This window comes from Neodiprion virginianus, chromosome 3 (genome assembly GCF_021901495.1).
Source record: "Neodiprion virginianus isolate iyNeoVirg1 chromosome 3, iyNeoVirg1.1, whole genome shotgun sequence".
NCBI lineage: Eukaryota > Metazoa > Arthropoda > Insecta > Hymenoptera > Diprionidae > Neodiprion > Neodiprion virginianus.
Window position 1 is genome coordinate 19,422,362 of NC_060879.1, and position 21,043 is coordinate 19,443,404.

General features: G+C 35.6%; 2 protein-coding genes across 5 annotated transcripts in view; both read right to left on the reverse strand.

Annotated features, from left to right (window-relative positions):
* The window catches only part of LOC124300083 (ecto-NOX disulfide-thiol exchanger 2), a 29,666-nt gene extending 18,756 nt beyond the window's left edge, over positions 1–10,910 (reverse strand). Inside the window, exons 1-4 of one of the 4 annotated variants that reach the window (XM_046753740.1) lie at positions 10,859–10,910; positions 5,283–5,577; positions 3,357–3,946; positions 1,162–1,379 (exon numbers count right to left, since the gene is read on the reverse strand). In XM_046753740.1, the coding sequence (XP_046609696.1) occupies positions 1,162–1,379; positions 3,357–3,946; positions 5,283–5,577; positions 10,859–10,910 (1,155 nt within the window). Of the gene's footprint in view, positions 1–1,161; positions 1,380–3,356; positions 3,947–4,652; positions 4,700–5,282; positions 5,578–6,367; positions 6,386–10,125; positions 10,830–10,858 lie in introns of those variants that run through there. The other 3 variants (XM_046753742.1, XM_046753743.1, XM_046753744.1) reach the window with 3 other exon arrangements.
* A 273-nt stretch (positions 10,911–11,183) lies between these two features.
* Positions 11,184–17,031, reverse strand: LOC124300084 (THUMP domain-containing protein 1 homolog). The gene is made up of 5 exons (XM_046753745.1): positions 16,669–17,031; positions 14,980–15,162; positions 14,631–14,875; positions 12,485–12,710; positions 11,184–11,712 (listed from the first exon to the last, which is right to left on the reverse strand). The coding sequence occupies exons 1-5, from the start codon at positions 16,858–16,860 to the stop codon at positions 11,599–11,601; spliced, it is 960 nt and encodes a 319-aa protein (XP_046609701.1). The 5' UTR covers positions 16,861–17,031; the 3' UTR covers positions 11,184–11,598.
* Between the last annotated feature and the right edge of the window lie 4,012 nt (positions 17,032–21,043).

Genomic DNA, 21,043 nt, shown 5'->3' on the forward strand with positions numbered 1-21,043 from the left:
TGTTATGTACAAGGCAAATCAACCAAATCGATATTATTGTTGGAAACGTATTTAATTTTCAATGGTGAACATGAAAACTAAAAGGAAATATCGGCTCTTATTAGAAAATGTTTTGATTATTTATGTCTCAAAAATATAATCAAGATTCGACAACTTATTAAAAATAAACAAGCACAGCATTCTCACTGAAAATATTGTATTTTTATTATAGTGTAGGACCTACAATTTTTGCTGTTTACTTGTATCTGACTTACGACCGCGATCTCCTGAGTAAGACTTGAAAAACACTGTGGTAAAGTGGAGCCAACTTTATTTGATTGAACGGTTTATTTTTCTCTGTGTACAGTCAAACCCATACCCAAGGTGTATAGAGGGCTGGTTTATTGTTCTGCTGAATCAGATTTGAATACTAATATTCGCTTGTTGTCTTTACAGTTCAAATTTAGGTAAACTGCCTTCGAACCGCTAAGCAAGTCTGATAGAAGTATTCATTATGTTCTCATTTCTGAGAATCTCCTTCTGCCACTTCCCTGCAGGTGGCAAAGTATCAAGGTTCTATTGTGCCATGACAATTTGGTCATTGAGTAGTTTAGATAGCAGTAGTTGACGTGATAGACTAACTTCCAACATTGACGCATAGTCGGAGTATGCAATACCCAACCCCAGTAAGGAGAAATAATGAAATTTTGAGGAAATAATTTCAGAAAAGTATATTGTGATGCAAGTGGGGGAAATTGGCGATTCCTGACAAGCGTAAAGTTTGTGGCACAACTTATATGAGTCAGGAATTGCCAACCCAGACTCGCGACACATTTTTGTAACATCTGTAATGGAAAGTTTGACTTCAGAAAATGGTAAACGTGGTAGTCTAACCCGAGAGTAGACGCGTTACTGCAACACAGCGGACGTGATCGTAATCACGAGTCATTACATTAGATGGCGCTAGTTGCACCGGTTTAGCTCAGAAAACTGTTAAGAAAATACCATTTCCTAACAGTTGTGGGATATTTTCGAATAATTTCTGTACTGTGGGGAATCGGTTACTTCACGCGTCTGCCACAGCGAGCGAAGTCGAACTTCCTGTGCAGGTGTTACAAAAAATAATTAGAAATGATATTGTAGTTGGTCAAATCACATTATAAAATATATATGAAGTTTTACCTGGGCAAAATCTACATGGAGCCGTCCAGTGTTTGCAGCATCTCCACTTGAACCAAGCCTAACTCTGTATCCAGAAAGGTAAATAGCTGCATCAACGCTAGCTTCTAAAACGAAACGAATGTGACAAAAGTTCTTCTTTGAAAGCCGTAACGTCGTGATCTCGCCACATCGCTCAAATATCTCTTGGATAACAGCCTCCGTTATATTCTCTGGTAGACCTGTCAATAAACATTACTAAAATAAATTACTATAAGAAATAAAATTTAATAAATCGATTGAATTCCACGGAACCAACATCATAACAGTTGACTATTTATAGTAGAAATGTACAGAACCATCAATACACAATTCTCAATATGCTGAATACGTGAACAGTCTTTGCAAACAATACTTATAATCAGATTCTGAAAATGGCCGGCCCATAATACACTCGACATGTCATTGTTTTATCCACTGTAATACTCAAGAATTATGTCTCTAAACCTAGGCTGACCACATCATTTGTTCAAAATGAGACGAAAATTATAATTTGGTGCTATTTTCGTTCTCCAACCCCAATGTTGGTGCTTCAACCCCTTCCGAAATACCCGTGGTCAATCTCGGCTTATGGAAAGCTGAACCGACCACAAAATTTGTCTCAAATTGCTTTGAAACATCGGAACAGGGATGCGACAGAAATTTGGTGGTTTTTTTGTGCTTTAAGAATACATAAGTGCGAATTTGAACCCACCATAACGCTGGTGAAAAAAGCACCTTCAAGCCTCAACGACAAAATAATCTCACTTTGTACCACTAAAAACGTTGGAATGAAGAAAACATTCTTTGTCGATACAACTTTGATACAATAGATCCGAGTAACGTAATCCAACCAACTGTTAATGAAAAAATCCAACCCTTAGATACGAATACGAATATGAGCAAATGATGTTTAGTGTAATATATATTAGTCAACAAAAGATTAGAGCGCTAGAAAAAAGACGACAATGAAAATATTCGAATCGTCCTATCACAAATTTTGGAAATTGATGTTACGAGTGCTAGTTTTCTTGCGATGAAAGTCTCCCAATTTTGCGAGGTATAAATACGGAACAAATTGGTACGAATTCAGCCACATCTGTGCTTTCAGGATACTTCCATATCAATTATTTATTAGCACTCCATCGGTGCGAAAACCCGACGGGGATGCTTTCGCTGATGAGTGCAGTACATCTAGTTTGCGAACAATCAAATTCAAATAGTTTAATGTTGCGTTGGTAGTTTTAGTGCACTTAAAATATCATGTGACTGATTTTTATTTTTTTTCCATAAGTCTAGGTTGACCACGTATATCTCGGAAGAGGTTGGAGTACAAAAACAGTACCAAGTTAGGGTCAAGTTAGCGCCAAATTTTGATTTTTGTTTGATTGCGATACCTGAATTCCTTCACTGTAAAATTTATGTGGTCGGTTCAGCTTTTCGTAAACCTAGATTGACCACAAATGCGACGGATAGAGTTGGAGCACCACAATTGGGGTTTGGGCACAAAACTAGCCCCAAAATAGGATCAAATTACAGTTTTGCACTGTGATTTAAAATCGCAGTATATTTTTAGAAGTGATATTGTTAATCGTTTTGAATGGCTTTTATTGCAATGGCTAACATTATCAATTTTCAAAATACAGTTATTTTATTTAAAGTGAATATCTAATGTGTGAGCCACCATATTTTTAAGTGGCACCTGATATAACAAGATGTTCAAAATGTGCAATCCTCGAATGGTCTAGAAAATGCTCATATCCAACAAAACCTTCTAAAATAGTTTTCGTACATTGGATGGTAAGAAGGCTTTAGAAAAACTGAACACAATGGATGAACTTTCATGTGACTTGTTATAATCATATGAATCTTTATACCATAGTGCCAGTGTTGCATTTTATGTAACAAACAAGAACATGTAAAGTTTAATGGATACTCAACGATAAACCACGTATAAGCAAATTGACTGTTCTCTAGCTGAATCTGGTATTCTTGAACTGCAGCTACACAGATAAGCGTTCATTAATTTCTGAAAAGTTCGTCTAAAAGAATCAAGATTTAATTCTATTCAAGGAATAAAAAAAAAAAAATTATATATTTCATCCTGGTCCATGGTCATGGAATTACATAAAAATTTATCTATGTTACTTCTTGATTACATTTAAAAAATATGATTATACCTCCAACGAAAATAGTTCTGCATCCTGGAGGTCTCTCTCTGGTTGTTGGTGGTGGTGCATTTGGGTTAGGTGGAAAAAGAGTACAACTTTTGCAATGAATTATCTCTTTCGTTCCCTGAGAATTTGCAGGCGGAGGTGGTAGCGCTCCAGTCATAATCTGAGCTGTAGCTTCTGGCATTATTTGATCAGGGCCTATCATCTGAGCACCTAGCATCCCTCCGTCGTGTGGCATCATTCCCATTCCCATTGGCCCATAACCGTGGCCCATATGATGTCCTATAGCCATCTCACCCATCATGGGACCCATTGGACCCATAGGCCCCATTCCCATCATTGAATAGCCTACGCCCATACCCCATACTCCTGTTGGTGGCTCCATCTGAGATCCCATATTTGGCGTATGCGACGTACTACTGGTACTGGTATTAGATGATGGCATTTCACTGCCACTTGTATTGCAGTTATTATTGTTAGAGTTTGAACTGTTCCGTTCTTCATTTCGCCTGTCATCTCTTCTGTCTCTCTCAATCCGATCATCGCGTCTATCTCTTTCGCGTTCACGTCTATTGTCACTACGCTCATTTCTCAACCTAACAAAAAATATTTGGACAACGTTATAATTAACCCATCTGAAACTTCCTAATATTCGAGTCAACCTAAGTTGTGCTAACATTCAAGTCGATCTGAATTGTGCTAGTATTCGAGTCAACCCGAAACGTGCTACTATTCGAATCGACCTGAAATGTGCTCTTTTTCATCCGGAATCCGACACGTGCTCTTTTTCACCCGGAATCTGAAATGTGTTCTTTTTCACCCGGAATCTGAAACGTGCTCTTCTTCACCCAGAATTTGAAATGTGTTCTTTTTCACCCGGAATTCGAAACGTGCTCTTTTCCATCCGGAATCTAAAACGCGCTCTTATTCGTATCGGGCGTCAAAACAATGTCCGTATTGGAGTAGACTTCATTCCTACACGTTAAAAATCCTACACAGAGCTTTCTCAATTTTTCTACACACAATTCGACCTACACAGAGTCATCTTATACGTCAATAAAGCTACACCGTTCGTTTGTTCCTACACTGCTCAGTCCTACAGGGTTCAGTCCTACACAGTTCATCCTACAATTTGCATTCCTACGCGTGGCCTTTTCAGCAATAAATTACTTACTCCGCCGAACCATTGAATCAACGATGGCGCACCACGCAGTACCATCGATAGGCCAAGAAAACAATATGTGAAAAGAGCAATATAATCGAATACTAATTAAAATGAGGAGTTGAAAATTCAAAACATACTGGGACCTCGTCCGTAACAGATTTGAATTCATCTATGACTTTGGTGCCGTTTCCCGATTATTTATCATCAGAATGATTAAAGGGAGTGAATCCGCGTATTTCCAAATTACTTGATAAAAAGGCCACATATAGTACTGCATGATGTAGGGCTGCACTGTGTAGAATTGGTTGGTGAAGATTTTAATTCAAATATTTCTTAGTACTCTCAATTTCCAACTATTTTTCTTCCATACAAGAGGTAAAGCTAAAAAGTTGTTTATGCAGCCCCAAAATAGTCTGTAAAGAACCCGTTATTTTGAGAGATACGAAATTGAATTTCGGACTGGCAGGAATTCTAGTATTATAGGCATGTTTGTTTGGTACACTCGAAGCACCTTAAAAATTTCCGAAAAGCATTTGAAGTATCGGAGAAATGTGCTGTAATATGTTTGCTCGGAAAATTTTATTTATTCTAACTGAAATATAAGTAAGATAAGGGACTAATCGTAACAAGTACATCACGAAAGAAATTTGTTTCCCCCATCACTCATCTCTTCTTTCATAACCTCGTGCTACGTATTGAAATAAAATGCGCTATCACCGGACTACTTCTAATATGAATACGAATTATACCTTTATGTATATACATACCTTCTTCCACCCTCGCGATTGTCTCGTTCTCGTTCTCCGCGCTCTCTGTCTCTGTCCCTATCTCTCCTGACGTCACCTTTATCACTTCTTCTGTCATTATTGTCTTCGGTGCTTTCCCTGGCAATAGGAGGTTGGTTTTTATTCGTACTAAACTCCAAGGGGGAATCATTCATCCCTGGTATTGCAATGGCAGGTGGAAGGGGTGGAAATCCAGGCCCCATTGCTGATCGTGCTGTTAACTCCATGAATCCCTGTGGTCCAGGTATCGGGCCCAGAGGTCCCATTGGCCCCATTCCTATTATCCAGACAAGATGCATATATTGTGTACTGCTGCTTATACAGAATTTAAAAATAGTAATTCGCTGTAAATAAGTTGTTTTAAAAAGTGAAAAACGATGTATGGACATTGGAATGGTCTTGAATATGTTGACTCTCAAATTTTATAACTTTAATGGGCTAAAATATCTCAACACAAATTTTAGAAAATGTGGCCAAAATCATAGGGTTGAAGTTAGTAACGTTACTGTAATAATGCATGTTTATAATAATATAACGCACCTTTAGGATTGTCTGATATTCAGTAAATCCTAATAAACAACAAATACTGATATTTTGAAAAGTCAACTCCTTGAAAGTCATTCTTAAATTGCTCAATATCGATTTTTTCCTTCATATTTCGTTACAGTAACGTTGCTAACTTCAGCCTGCTCCAGAATCTCAGACTCATATCTGAATCTTATGGTCTGCTTCACAGGATTTGAATTTTTCCATTAAAATAACAAGAATTTTGATGCTTTGCGCTCAATAGTTATTTTCTTATCTATGAGCTGCGTCCAAATGGTTGAGACTTTTGTAATTTTTTATTTATAGTTGGTAGATATTCGACGAAAATTTTCGAGTTTTTCGGAAGAACATGTTATGTTTTCATAGTACGGGGGATGGTTTTGACAAAAAGCAGCCGAGCAACGAAATCGTACAATACCGTTTTTCAAAGTTTTCAATACGCGCAATAGAAACTAATCAGATGTATCTCGTAGAAGATGTAAATTTATACTGTTTACTATCATATTTCAACTTTTTCTTACGTTGAAGCCATATTCCGTGACATCGATCTAAGAATTTTCAGCGGACAGTGTGATCCACCCACATTCGAAACTTTTCACTAATTATACTGATATATTTGTGCACCAATTGCATATTGCAAGGAAATATACTCAGATATCTGGCGAATTATGTCAGGCGTGAACGTAAAATGTAAAATGAAGGTTGCCATCACTCGAATCGCAAAGCCTTTTGATTTGGAACACAATAGAACGACGAATAATAAAGTAATTAATTGTATTGTAAAACGCTGTTTGCCCATAGGAACCATGATAACAGCCAAACAGTTGTAGATCAGATACGAACGTGAAACTTGATAGGCAGGCACATAAATCTCATGCTACAATTTTTTTTTCGAAATTACACGTATACGTGTATGAAGTTTATCCGTTCAAAATATTTTGTTATAGATTTGCTATAAGTAGGATGATTTTGTATAAATATTGTGTAGGATTTGTCTGTGTAGCATCGGTGCACACTCTCATATTACATTAAATTGAAAGAGTAACCGCAAAAACCCCTCTTTTTTCGCCCCTTTTTGCGTAGTGTGTAGCAAGAACGGGGAAGGTCGTACAGAGGTCTCCGTGGGCTTAAATTAATCGTCATCGAAAATGTAGGTGAGCATGTTTCGAATTTTTTCGATTTTGCGCGACTTACCCCTATTTTGGGGGTGAAGTATGTTTCACCCCACGATAGGGGTGTTTTTCCCTTTGCAGATATTTGAAAGAATATTCTTGATATTACTCCTGCCATGTGGAATTCCGCCAATTTTTCCCCAGATTATGTCGGCCATTTTTGATTTTTCTTGTACTGGGGGTGGTTTTCACCCCCTGGGAAGGGTAGTTCTGAAATAAAAATAGTTCAAATCATCTCCATATGAATACAGAAAGTCAAATGATCCATTTTTTGAAGTCAGGTGTATAATCCTTAGGGTAATAATAGTGATTTGAGTTTGCTTCGCGGTAGCTCAAAAATGCAAAGTTCTGACATACTTCACCCCCAAAATAGGGGTAAGTCGCGCAAAATCGAAACAATTCGAAATATGCTCACCTACATTTTCGATGACGATTAATTTAAGCCCACGGAGACCTCTGTACGACCTTCCCCGTGCTTGCTACACACTACGCAAAAAGGGGCTAATTTTGCAGTCACTCTTTCCAGTAGAAACCAACCTCATTCCTCTCAATACAAATATTTGCATGGTATAACAAGAAAAAAAAAATGTTCAAACTGTACAAAGAAGAAAATATTGATCTTGTACTCTTACAGGGTTTGCTTATAGAATATGTTGATTCCATAACGCATCATATGTCTTTCATATGTGGCAGGGTTTATAGTGAGAATCGTACTATGGAATAGCAATTCCGAAATATGTGTCATTTTACTGCAGGACAGTGAACTTCTGGAATCACCAGTCATTACAAACGAGAGTTGCAGCTTTCTGCACTACCAAATGTACACTGAAATACAAAAAAAAAAAAAAAAAAAACTGCAGGTACAACTAAAAAAATTATAAACTGGTATCCTATTGAGTATGCAGTAAGTCAGAGATAATATATAATCTAGAATATTCTTGAATATAATGTGAATTAATGCGAGATTGCAAAGGCTATTTCTGATTTAAATGGAACTTCATGCGTTGGCTCCGATGGGGTTCACCCGCTATTGGCGAAACGGTGCTCATCTTTCTTTATCTCTATTTTAGCGTGAATATATAACTTATCCTTAGTACTTGGGTGTTTTCAGGCTGTTGGAAGCAGTGCTATGTCACACTGCTGTTTAAGAGGGGTCATTGCTGTTATATAAACAACTATCGGCCTAAGTTTGTAACTTACACCGTTTTTCCGAAAGTTTATTATGCCTGAGCAGCATGGGTTTTTGTCTGGGCAATCCACAGCAACAAACATTGTTGATACTTCACGTAATGGATACACAGTCGACTATATTTACACTGACGTCACCACTGCTTTTGACGTTATCAACATAGATCTGCTTGTAAAGAAACTTACTGCCTATGGCGGGATCTTAACTCCACTGGATCAAATCATTTCTTAGTGATAGGGTTCAGTATGTGAAAGTTTTTAATGGTCTTTCCTTATCTATTAAGCTTACTTCTGGTGTAGTCAAGGTACACACCTTGGTCCTTTGTTTTTCCTAATTTGTATTAACGATATCAGACAGGTTCAAAAATCTGTTAAGTTCTTATACCTCGCTGACGACGGCAAAATATTTAAGGCTATTACAAATCCCTACGACAATTTGCAATATCAAAAAGTGCTTGTCTTACTGTTGGTAAGCACCTGTTGACTACTGATTTAAGCTATTACGTACTTAATAACTCGCAGTAAGATCTATTTTTTTAAGCGATTCTCTTCATAATTTAAGAATGTTGCTACTCTACGTTGACTTTATTATTCGTTCATTTTTCACTATTTGTCTTATTGTTCTGTTATCTGGAGGCCCTGGAATTTTACTGCTGCCTATAATCTTGAAAAACACAATCATTTTTTTTGTGGTTTGTGGGCAATGGAATTGGGAATCCATGCATTTTTGTGATCATGACTACATTATTGCATCCACCCTGGATATTCCTATACTGTCTTCTGCTACGTGCAGATTTAATGTGGTATTTGCTTTTAAAATCTTAAGTAATAATATCAATTGTACTGAACTGATTTGTAAATTTTGTTTCTTTGTTCGGATTTGGCCTTTGCAGCGTAGCAATTTTTGATTCTACCCTAATTATAATCATGACTCGCTAGCCTATTATTAGGCTTTCATCGCTTTGTAACGAAAATGCTGAGTGGCTTGACATACATAACTCAACCTTGCATATCGTCTCTCGTCAATCACGCAAACTGTTTTCATATAATTAGCGACTCTATTATACTATTTCTTTAAGTGTTAAGGATTATTTTTTCTTCCTATGTACCACCATGTAAAATGCTTCTTTATTTTATTGTTTTATCCTTATACTATGTAAAAGGAAATTAACTCATTACGATATAAATAAATAAATAAATTTTCACCTGATTTTGGCTTTTACAACCATTGATGAACACATCAAACTATTTGTCAAAGACTCACAAGTTATTTGATGAAATTGATGATTATTACATCAAAACTAAACCAAGTTATTACAGTAAAGAATCGATTTGCAGACAACGAAGAAATTATTCAAGGCATTACTTCAATAAAACCGTTATTTCAAATGAAGTTTAACTTCAGGATGTTATTGTAATGATGTATAGTTAAATTAACTTTAGGTTCATCTGAAATTGAGCAGGTCATAATAAAACAAAATATACTCTTGGTTAATGGACAGTGATATGTTGACTGCTGAATTGTCAAGGGTAACACAGACTCGAAAGATAGGCACATTGTTAATAAACTGTCAGATTGCAGGTTTAATGTTCTTGTCTCTTTAATAGGCTCAAAACATAACGCTGAAATTCGCCATGCTAACAATACATTTTTGGGAAAAATTGTTACTTGGTAATCGTTTAAAATTTACAATTAGTTAAAAAAAAAAAAAGCAAAGCTATATCAACTTCTACAAAGTTATTCCACAGATTTATTTTCAATGTTCCGTTATGTTAACATTGCTTTCTTCAACTTTACATAAAAATCTGTTTGGACATGAAATTAAATACAGTGTTTCAAATCAATATTATAAAACTGTCAAGTGCATGAGGTATTTCTTCAATTATTAGTTTTGTGAATGTTAGAGGTTAAGTCATACCCATCGGAGGCATCGGTGTTGCTGGCATTCCTGGGAAATTGTACGCCATTGTGACTAAGCTTCTTAGCTCCTTACTTTGTTGTAAACAATAACAATTTTTTTACCGGTATGATAGGATCTCTCATGAGTAAGTTTTAGCACGCATTGAACTGGACAGCGCGTGGTCGATATGCAGCGTAACTTAGCGTCCACACAATATGACAGCACGATGACAACTCATATGAAACGAATCAGAATCACGGAAGAGTGAAGATCGTGATCACGGTCAACGAGTCGTTTACCAAAACACACTGAACTACTCTTAGTAAACATAAAACTGATTACCGAACATTACTTAAGCACTCTCATTTTCAGCACACATATACTACCGAAGAACATAGAGGCATCAAGGCATGTGTATGGCTGTGATGCTTAGATAGATTCTGACATGTGATATCCCTAGGAATTTTTCGATCCACGGTATTGAATGAGCACCGTTTGCATTGCCGGCTGCCCGCCGTACTCTTTTTTGTTTTCTTCTCGGCACTAAACGCGCCACTGGTAGTTCAAACGGTGCTCATCCCGGCTCATCCAACATCGTGGATTGTAAAATTCCTAGGGATATCGAAGTGCCGAAATCTATCTAATAGATTCCGACGATCGGCCCCGCATGGGACGGCACCTTTTAGAGCATATACCGTCAGAATCAATTTAAAGTGATGAATATCACTATACAAGTAAAATTCATTATTACCTTCCCCTTCAGGCCACCCTGGAATTGCGTGTTTAACGGCTGCTGCAGGCATATAACGTGAAAAATTCTCCAATACTTTTTTTTCGGTTCAAATGTTGGTTTTATATTTAATTACTCTTTTCTCATACGGGTGAGCCTTTGCGTTTTGTATTTTGGCTACTCTCATATAATTCCGCAAGTTGCGCAGTAGTCAAAATTTTCAAAGGGTGCATAATTTTGAAATCATTCATGATATAGACGCATGTAATGGGTACTGCAGTTGTAGCACCTCACTTGAAGCCTAGACTGATTGGGGTATGTGGGAACAACAGTTAGTGAAAAAGTATACTTGTAAATTGTACGCAAACGAACATTTGCGATGATAAGTTTCTCATGTTGGGAAAATTCACTTTGCCTGGCGTGGCTACATTATCTTGACCTGTGGCGATCTGTACTTCATAGATATTTATCCTGATAAATATTACAAAATTAGAATAACTTTCAATTGTTCTAAAGCAATCACAGCAGGTCAAAGTATAAGAAACAATAACATTTTACATAGTTGACAATGTAATGAAATTTTCTATCGAAAAGTGTTCAAGCAAGTAGATTACTACTGTTGTTGACCGATAAATGTATATGAAATATTACCGATGTACATAAAAACTCGAATAAAGAATGTGGTTGTTGTTATTACTATCATTTCATAGGAAATCATTGAATCCTGCAATAGTAATCCTCTTGTTGATTTTCTTTTAGCATTAGACATCAACTGGCAACTCTACTGGTTTATCACTTTTTGACTCCTCTGTTTCTGTGGATTCTTCTTCTGGCTTAGAATGCATTGGTTCTGGTGATGCAGCGTTAGCAGACTCCTATAAAAATGTTGATTGTGTTACATGTCTATAAGATTCAAGAATTAGCTTTCATAAAAGAAAAATCAAAATGGCATATCTTGACAAATCACCATTAGTTGAATATAGTTGGAAAAATTCCCCGACTTTCCTTCACATATGAAAATTTTTCCCTGACTAAATTTCAAACAAATATTGCTAATTCAAGTATCTAATCAACAAATCTTTGACTCAATCTTTAATCAAAAATACATCAAAAATCTAATTAGTGGTGGCAGGAACAAGTATTTGAAAGAGGAAAATATTCTTTTGCCACTGCCTAGCCATTTCGAGTAAGGCTCGGCTGCCTTGTGGACGAAAATATTTGCAGGATAGGATGATACCAATAGTATTCATTTTCCACATGCGCAGTCGGTTACTTAACCTGCCAAGTTTCAATGTTTCTTCGCAGTATGAGTAAGGCAAAATGGTAACTAGATTCGTCAGATTCTTGGTTAGTGTTTGCCGTTCCGAATATTGATAATTTGGGAGAATAAATTGGGAAGAGAGCTTGCAGTCTCAACTACTGCTTTATACGGGAGTAATAACACAACTCAATACCACGAATTTTTGTACAAATGATTGTTAACCAATGAGTTCAATAATCTCCCAAGTACTCTGTATAAATATACAGTCTATTAGAGTTGGAATAAAATTTGTAAAATATTATTAATGCAATTTTAATGATTGGCGAATTTCAAGAATGTAATAAATAAGTTTTCAACTTATCTCAGTTGAATAGTAAAATGCAAACCTTTTTATCTGATTCCCTGACTCCACATATTTCCAGTAAATTGTACTTCTTGTATTTATAATAGCTGGGAGCTATTGACAGCAGACATACTCCACGTATTACTTCTACAACAACGGCAAGTTCAGGATTTTTTAGGTCTGCTTTATTGCCGGGATTTTTTTTTGCGATGATGTCACCCAAATCTTCTATTAATTCACCCCGTTTAATGCTGTTATTGCTGTGCCGACTAAAATGAAAATATGATCATTACAAACAGATTTTATTAGAACCAGAATACTATTTGCAATCTGTGCCGTAATTTCTCACATTACAGTACTGTTTGTAGACCTAGAAATAAGTGCGAATGTTTTTCATTTTGATTATATGATACACTCCTTACATGCGTACTTGTAATCATAAAATTAAACTTTCGTTCGTAAATGCTTATGGTTGTAAATGATATGAATAATTATTATAAATAATGATTTGATGAAGTAGCGTGAATTCACGTATCTGTATCGAGGTAGTCCAGATAATAGTAAATTTAGTTCTGTCATCACCCCACCCTTTTCCTTTTTCCTTTTTCGTGAATATGTCCTCAAAAATTCATCAGTCTGAATGTTTTTAGATTTTTGTTTGCGAAGCAATTCAAAACACAAATAATTAATTGAGCTATGGAGTGTCAAAGTTAAGATAGTACATATTTTACATAGTAACAGATATGACGTTCTCAAGAAGGGTTCTCAGTGTCAGGGGTAGGTAGCAAAACTGACTGAAGCCAATCAGTTGGTCTTCAAAGACCGTTTGCAAAAAACTTGTATTATAATAGGTATGTTATAACTTAAATATGTAAACAGTGGATTCAATTGTGTTTATAGACATATTTGTCATACCGAAAAACTACGATGTGGTGTATCCGTAGGCATTACGAAATGAATGGTAGAAGTGCAATGTATTTTTTAAAAAAGACAAGGTATTTATATGGGGTTCTTAAGTTAGAAGAACAAAAAGGAAGTACTGGTGAACTTACTATACTGAAACTGGGTGAGGTGCCAAAATCTGGCCAGATCAAATCTCATTCCAAATATATGAACACAAGGAGTTTAATTTAATTAAATTAAAATCAGCTATAAGCGTTTGAGCTCTTATTTTTATCCTTTACTCTATGTTTTGAAAAGTACAAAGATATCAAAAGACAATCAAAATAATACAAATTCGTGTTACGTCCACTCTACTTTCCATGCGTCACTTATCCCAATGACCATTCACACTACATGATAAATTGTAAGCCTGTGCTACCTACCCGGTTACACTGTCAGCTGTGAAAATAATTCCTTGAAAAAAGAAAAGGAGAATACGTTCTTGAGATTAAATAACAAGTTTCGATATATTTTGCAATGTATCCCACTTTTCAAATTTCAAGAAACTGGAATATTGTCTAAATAATTAAAATATTATCTTCTTTCAACTTGCATGCTCTTTATGAATATAACTTTCCGCACGTATAAAATGAAAAGATTCATTTATCATGAGTCTGATATTAGAAATAAAAGAATGAAAGATTTTTCAATAAAATCCATGTTCGCTATCAGCGAATATGAATCAGTCTAAATTCATGCTAACAGTGAATAGTTACTGATTTCTAAATGTAAGTATACCACTGGGAAAATTAGTACTTAGAATACTACTGTGAAACCATCTATTTTATCTATTCACTGATAGCAGCAAATCATCACTGATTCCGAATTGGAGAGGGCAATGGTATTTCTTTGCAAATGACTTGGTAAAATTCATGAATGTACGAAATTTATCTCCCTGATATATCTACGGTAATGTGAAGTGAAAAAATACCTGCAAATTGATAGAGTCATTGCAGTCAAGAAAGCCACTATTTATTCAATCCAATCATCCACCTATCTTATCAGCCATCCGTCCGTCCATCCATTCGTAAATCATTCATTTTATAATATATGAGTGAGTTCTGTAGTAAAATCTACTCGATTTCCCATAACGTTGACAATTTAGGTGTTCCATTATGTTGCAACTGTTGTAAATTTTACAGAGAAATGAAATGTACCATTACATTTTTCACTGTGATTATTTATTTATTCATTAACTGACTAATTTTCGTGCAATGAGAAAACTACTGTAAGTAAAAAATACGTACTTGAATATGATGGCAAATGTTTTTGGCTCTTGGGCAAAATATTTTTCAAACAATGTGTTGGCCTTCAATTTTATGTCATCCATGTATGCCTTACAAACAATTTCAACGGGCAGCAACCGCATCAGATATCGGGTTCTCTGTTTTTTTGTTTCATACAATTCTTTGATGATAGTAGAAACTAATTCCAGCGGATTAGGTATGGTTGTTCTAATAAAAACGACACTTTTTACACCTGTATCTACAACCTGTAAATGCATAAAATGCAATTTACTTTTTACATTACATTATTTTATTATAGTAATTTTTTTCAATCTATCTGTTTTTACATTAGTTATGGCAAACCACTTACTTGGAAACGACGTAAATTCACAGGCTTTTGAGATTCTGCCTTCAGTTCAGCAACTTCTTTCTTCAATGCTTCTGAAATATCCACTGAATCTTCCTCTTCCTGTGATATTTTCTCATTACCATTTTCTGTCTCACTTTGTTCAGTCGAGGCTGTTTCATCTGATGCTCGCGTACAAAGCTCAGTCTGTAAATTTGTTTGATGAGCTGATGAGTTTAACCATACCATGACATAATAAAGGATTAAATTACAGAATAATCTCATCGGTCTAGGAACTTCTGTACTGTTAACATTGCTGTACGTAGGCCACTTGTTAGGCTTGTTTTTAGTTCAACATATGTGCTAAACGCAGAGCCACTTTTAAGAAGATGTGTGCATGACAAAGAATTAGAGATAAGGTTCAAGTTCATAACGTTAACATAATGATGCATTCATAGAAATACTCGTTATTTCACAATTCTAGGATTGTCCTAAAATCCACTAAAACATAATATTGCATTAAGACACTTGTGATATTGTGATATATCAATTTCTTTAAAGTCAGTTTAGAACTGGAAAATGGTGATTTTTCTTACATTTCGTTACATTAACATTACTAACTTTAACTTCGCTACCCTTTTTATTCTCAAAAGTTCAACAAAGACAGTTTATTCTGAACATTTCTAAACAGCCGATTTTCTAACAACAATACAATCTTACATGACCAATGACTTCATCTCACTAGATCTGCCAACTGATACGTTGACATGTGTGAATGAGATGCTGATGATGTACTGAGATCATTTTAATAACTTGAAGGTCATTTGTGTAACTATTGAATCAACAAAGTATCTACTCGCATTACAAAGTGAACCTTCACAGAAAATTTTGGATACTCCAGATATGTTAAATGTTCAAGACTCCTTGATTTTTGCAATAAATTGGAATGTCCGAATTTAAGGCATCTTGAAATTGAGTGACAAGTGTTAGATTAAGTTCGACCTCTGTTAAACGTTCATTATAATTTCAATAAATGATCGTAATGTAACGAAGTTCACACTTCTTATACACGCTTGGCTGATGCCGATCTAATATTCATCAAATGTTTAATCACTTGTTTAATGTGTGGTTACTTGGCCAACTAATATGGCTGTAATAAAAGTCAGTCTTCAGACTTTAACGGGAGTACCTTGATTTCAAATCATATCTGCTTTTTCGCATATTATTCTTTGCTGTAAGACTTTTTTCACTTGACGTTTGCTCGATACGCATGAAGAATCATTCATTTTCTTAGAGACAATTCGCAAATTGCTCTTTATTACAGTATGTTATAGCTATCCGAAACCACAATACACACAAGAGGGACAAACTATGCTGCCGGTGTCTGTAATGTTGAAGGAGTGAATTTTTTAAAAATTCTACTTGCATGAAAAATTGGTGTTCTCAAAAGCTTGTTCGAACACTTTATTTTTTCTGTAAAGTTTGGGACACGCAAACGTTTGACATATTTAGAGTCTCTACTTCATAAAAAGATAAACTTGAATTAAGTGAACGATTACACATACTATTTGGTCTATTTTTTCGGTCAGAATTCTTGCGTGTGTGCAGAAATGAGTTTACAGCGAAGACTGATTTTTTTCATTCACAGCTTAAATGCCCAATGTAACTGCACAGTAATACTAGCTGTCATCTATCAAAATTACTTCATCGTACCTGTTCAATACCATAAAGATTATCTGCATATTCTGACAGTACACTGTACACTTCGCGAACGCAGTCTTTTTCTCGGAAATTACACGTGCAAAAAAAGCCTTTGATTCCTGGCTCCAAATTATACTGTTTCCGTTTCTTCTGATAATTGTGATGTCCTGAATAGTAATTTTTCTTGCGTTTTTGTGAATCCATTTCGACGTTAATTCACTTTATTGCTCGATCACTCATTTCTTCACCATCAAACAATACTTCAGATGCTAGAACTGTTTACAGTTCACCGACATAGATTCTAGGTTAGGTGAGGTTATGTGTATGTAAGATGATTAGGGCCGTAGACTTTTTTTGCCGCCGACGGCGTGGCGCTGCCGCGTCAATTCGAGGCCCGTGAAAATCCAGCTTAAGGACAGATTGTATACTTACTACTTTCAAGATCTCTAGATTATACAGGTCAAGACACGCGTGTTCCAGTTTTTCTCACTATACGTGGGCAAAAATGTTCTATGCGCGTTCGCCCAAAAAATATCAAACTTACATTACCGCATTAACCAGTTTTGACCAATCTTGGGCAATTTTTTGAGGTTAAGCATTAACGAGTTGCGTCCTTAGTGGCCTGACATTCACGAAATAAATAGAAGCACGTACATATTTTGAGGTTAATCATTGTGACAGGTCAGGAATCAGAACCACACCGGGTGCTTTCCATTTAGAGCACAGTGTGACACAGTGTACACATTTCTATTGTAAGCGGCCAATCCGGGCAAAGGAATAGACCAGAAATGTTTACACCGTGTCATGGTGTGCTCTAAATAGAAAGTATCTATTGTCATACGACTTTTGGGGCATTTTCACTAATTTTTTTGCCCACGCGTGCCTTGACCTGTATAATCTAGGGACCTTGACTACTTTGTGCCGACTGTGGCGCTGTAGATTTCTCTGTGTTGCCAACATAACTGTCTAGTGTAAGAATTAGCCGTGTTAAATTTATTGTCCCCAAGTGTACACATACATACGTGCGCGCAAAAAATATAAATATTATTTTTTTCGGAAAGTAAACATTACATGCGGATATATTTTTTAATGAAAATAAATATCTAAGATATTGTTTTAAAATATATAATGTAATAATACAATATCGTATCATATTAACAGTATAATGAGTCAGAGAAGACCTTTTCATAACTTGTCAAACATATAGCAGAAGAGTCGGGAGAATCTTACAAGTTGTCAATCGATAAGTTTTCCCAACGAATTTCTTCATCAAGATAAGAAATATTCACATGAGGCTGTAAACATAGACTGAAACTCATATTCAGCTTTAAAGCATGACAAATATGCTTGTATAACAATAAGTGATAAGTATTGATGTAGCTTACATCAAATCTTTTACAGGCGACAGTGGCATCTCTAAGACGCTCAATTTAGTTTTTCACAGTTTTTTACGAAGTCAAGGTTGAGCTGCGAATACCGGGTGAACAGCATCAAGTGATCAAACTGATAGAGGTTATAGACCCGGTGACCAGCTGAGTAAATTAACCCAAAGAACATTTGGTCTCCAAAGTCCCGTTCACGAGATACGACCGGTTAAAAAAATCCAGCCAAGTGCGGGCATGAACGCAATCGAGTAAACTAAACGCCAGCATGGGAGCAAACGAGTACTCAGCAGGCAGCGGTTATTGATCTTGTTGATGTGCGCTCGGATACTGATGCAGAACATAATGCTTTCAAATTCACGAATTTTAAAGGAAAACAGTCTTGACTTTAAATTTAGATCGCTAGTCACTGCCTACTGTGTACCCGGTTGCCCACATGCTGGCGCTTGGTGTACTCGATTGCCTAAATGCCGGCGCTTCGCGGGATCTTATTAATCAGTCGTATCTCGTGAATGCGACTTTGGAGACCACATGTTCTTCAGGTTAATTTACTTAGCTCGACCGTCTCTATAGCCCCCATCAGTTTGGTCACTTGATGCTGAGTCACCCTGTATTTTGGACAAATTTTGAACTACTTCATTTTTAATTCTCCTCGTTTCAAGAATGTTCCTACGAAGATTTTTTATTTTTTTTTCTTCTGTTGAGCATTTTTAAAATTGTGAACTGAAAAAATTTAATCTCTTAAATTTTGAAAATAGCCGACAAATTCTGAAACACTTTTCTCTTTGCTAGAAGTACATGGAAGATATCTCAAAGGCTGAACCTATTTTATGAATTTTTCCTAAAATTTGGAAGCGGTAATTGGGTTTTAATTGAGAAAAATTATGCAAGTTCTTGAATAACTATAAAAATGAATAATGGAAATGAATCTAACATGAGGTTCGTTGCAAATTAATTGGAATGAAGAATAAAAGTCTTGTGAATTTAGTTTAAATTTTGATAATCTGTTAACATTGTTTTTCAGTAATATAACTTTTTGGAAATGTGACAAAAAATAGCTAAAAAAACTATTTTACCTTTTGCATAATATTGACGTACTTATCAAACCATATTTTTCTTCTCAATTGTTGAAAAGCTAAACGATGAATTCATTTACACGACGGCTGTTATTCTGGTTTCACTATGGCCGATGTAGTAATATCAGATGTAAAAATGCATACTAAAACTGAAATAACAGCGCCGTGTAAACATACTCATTGTTATTGTCAGTTCATGGTTCTCCAAAGTGTTAAAAAAAACGGTCAAGAATCTTTTTCTTACAGGGCAAATTTTGAAATGTTCAGAATGACACAAAACACACTATTGAAAAATCAACAGTTGTTTTTTAATAACTGATTTTCAAGGGGAATAATCCGATGGCTTTCAAATCATTAAATCCTGTTTCCAACGCAAAGTTATCCGTAAAGTCAATTTTTGTCCTGTCGGTTGTACCTACTACTGTCATCAAAAGATACTCATACTTATAATCTGCTATTCCACATCAAAGGAAATTGAAGCTAGAATAGTTACACCTTGCGCTATTGCACATTTATTTAATTTCATGAATGATTTTCATTGTCGTTTATTCATAACAATTTATAAATTTCACCTCCTCAACACTACAACACTCAGAAAACTTTCAACTTTCGTCCTGAACGACGGAATTGCAAGTGACATCATTATTACCGTACGGAGGAACTTGTAACAAAAAGTCCCGTATTGACTGGTAATCTATGGACATTTCGTACATTTTGACAATATTTCTTGGTGAAAATAGGAAAAAATAATTGTTTTGCCATGAATAACATCTTAAAAATATGAGCGTTTTCTATAATTCCGACTAAATAATATCATCAAGGTTTACGAGGTGTCCGCTAATTACCAGTCAGTATGGGGATTCTTGTTACAAAAAGTTCCTCGATGATAATATAGTTCACTTTCTTCAAGAAATAAAATTTAAAAATTACCCACTATCCTACAGGCAAAATTCAGTAATTCAAATTATTACACAATTGTATCTTCTGGGTAATATTATTATTAGGGGTTACCGGAAAAGTTCTGAAATTCCGGGTAAAATAGTATCGCCTTTGTCGGAAATACATATTCTCAAATCCGAAATATCTAATAATCAACGCGGGCACTGCTACAAATGTATAATAAAGTGGTCAGATATGGACAATTTTAATCTGAGCCACTTGATAATAAATTTCTGAACAATCTTATGTTTGGGGATCAGTGGACAAAGTCACAATCTAACCAGGTAATGTAAATAGAAGTTGTAAAAAAGAACCCTGATCATCTTCGAATTTTTTTTAATTACTTTTGTGTCAATGGTTACCTGAGGTTCATCAGGGTTTGTTACAGCGCGGACTCGAACATTATTAACAATCGAACGTAACCTTACTTCCAAAATGTATTTACAAGTAGTATTTTTATGTAGAATGGTTCGGGTTTTCCGATGCAAATAAATTGTATTTTGTAAAAACCACGGAAATCTAACATATGTTGAGAAATTATTTTTATACGTCAGCTGCATCTTCGATTTAACTCGTCCATTTTCGATTTCGAAAAGTCCCATAAGGCCATCAGTCTTTATCACTAAGACCGTGGTCTTTATACATCTTCAGTGAACGCTCTGGGACGCCCTGGGTTCACATATTATTCAATAGAATATATGTATAGGTTTCGTCACTGATTATGTTTGGCTATGCTTTAGAAAATTGATGCTGTGCATTTTTACTGTCTCTGTGCAACTGTTTTCGCTGAAAATATCCGCAGTGTACCGTTCTTATTTTTAATGTCAACAACTTAATAGTTTCCAATGAAGACAACTGAGACCTTGTTACGTAAGTCGTGCTGAACATTACCCATGTATTTTTAATCGAATTCAGAATTATTGGAAATGAAAACGCTTATTTGACTGGCTTGTACGTAACGAAGACTGGTTTACAAGGTGACTTGTTTGC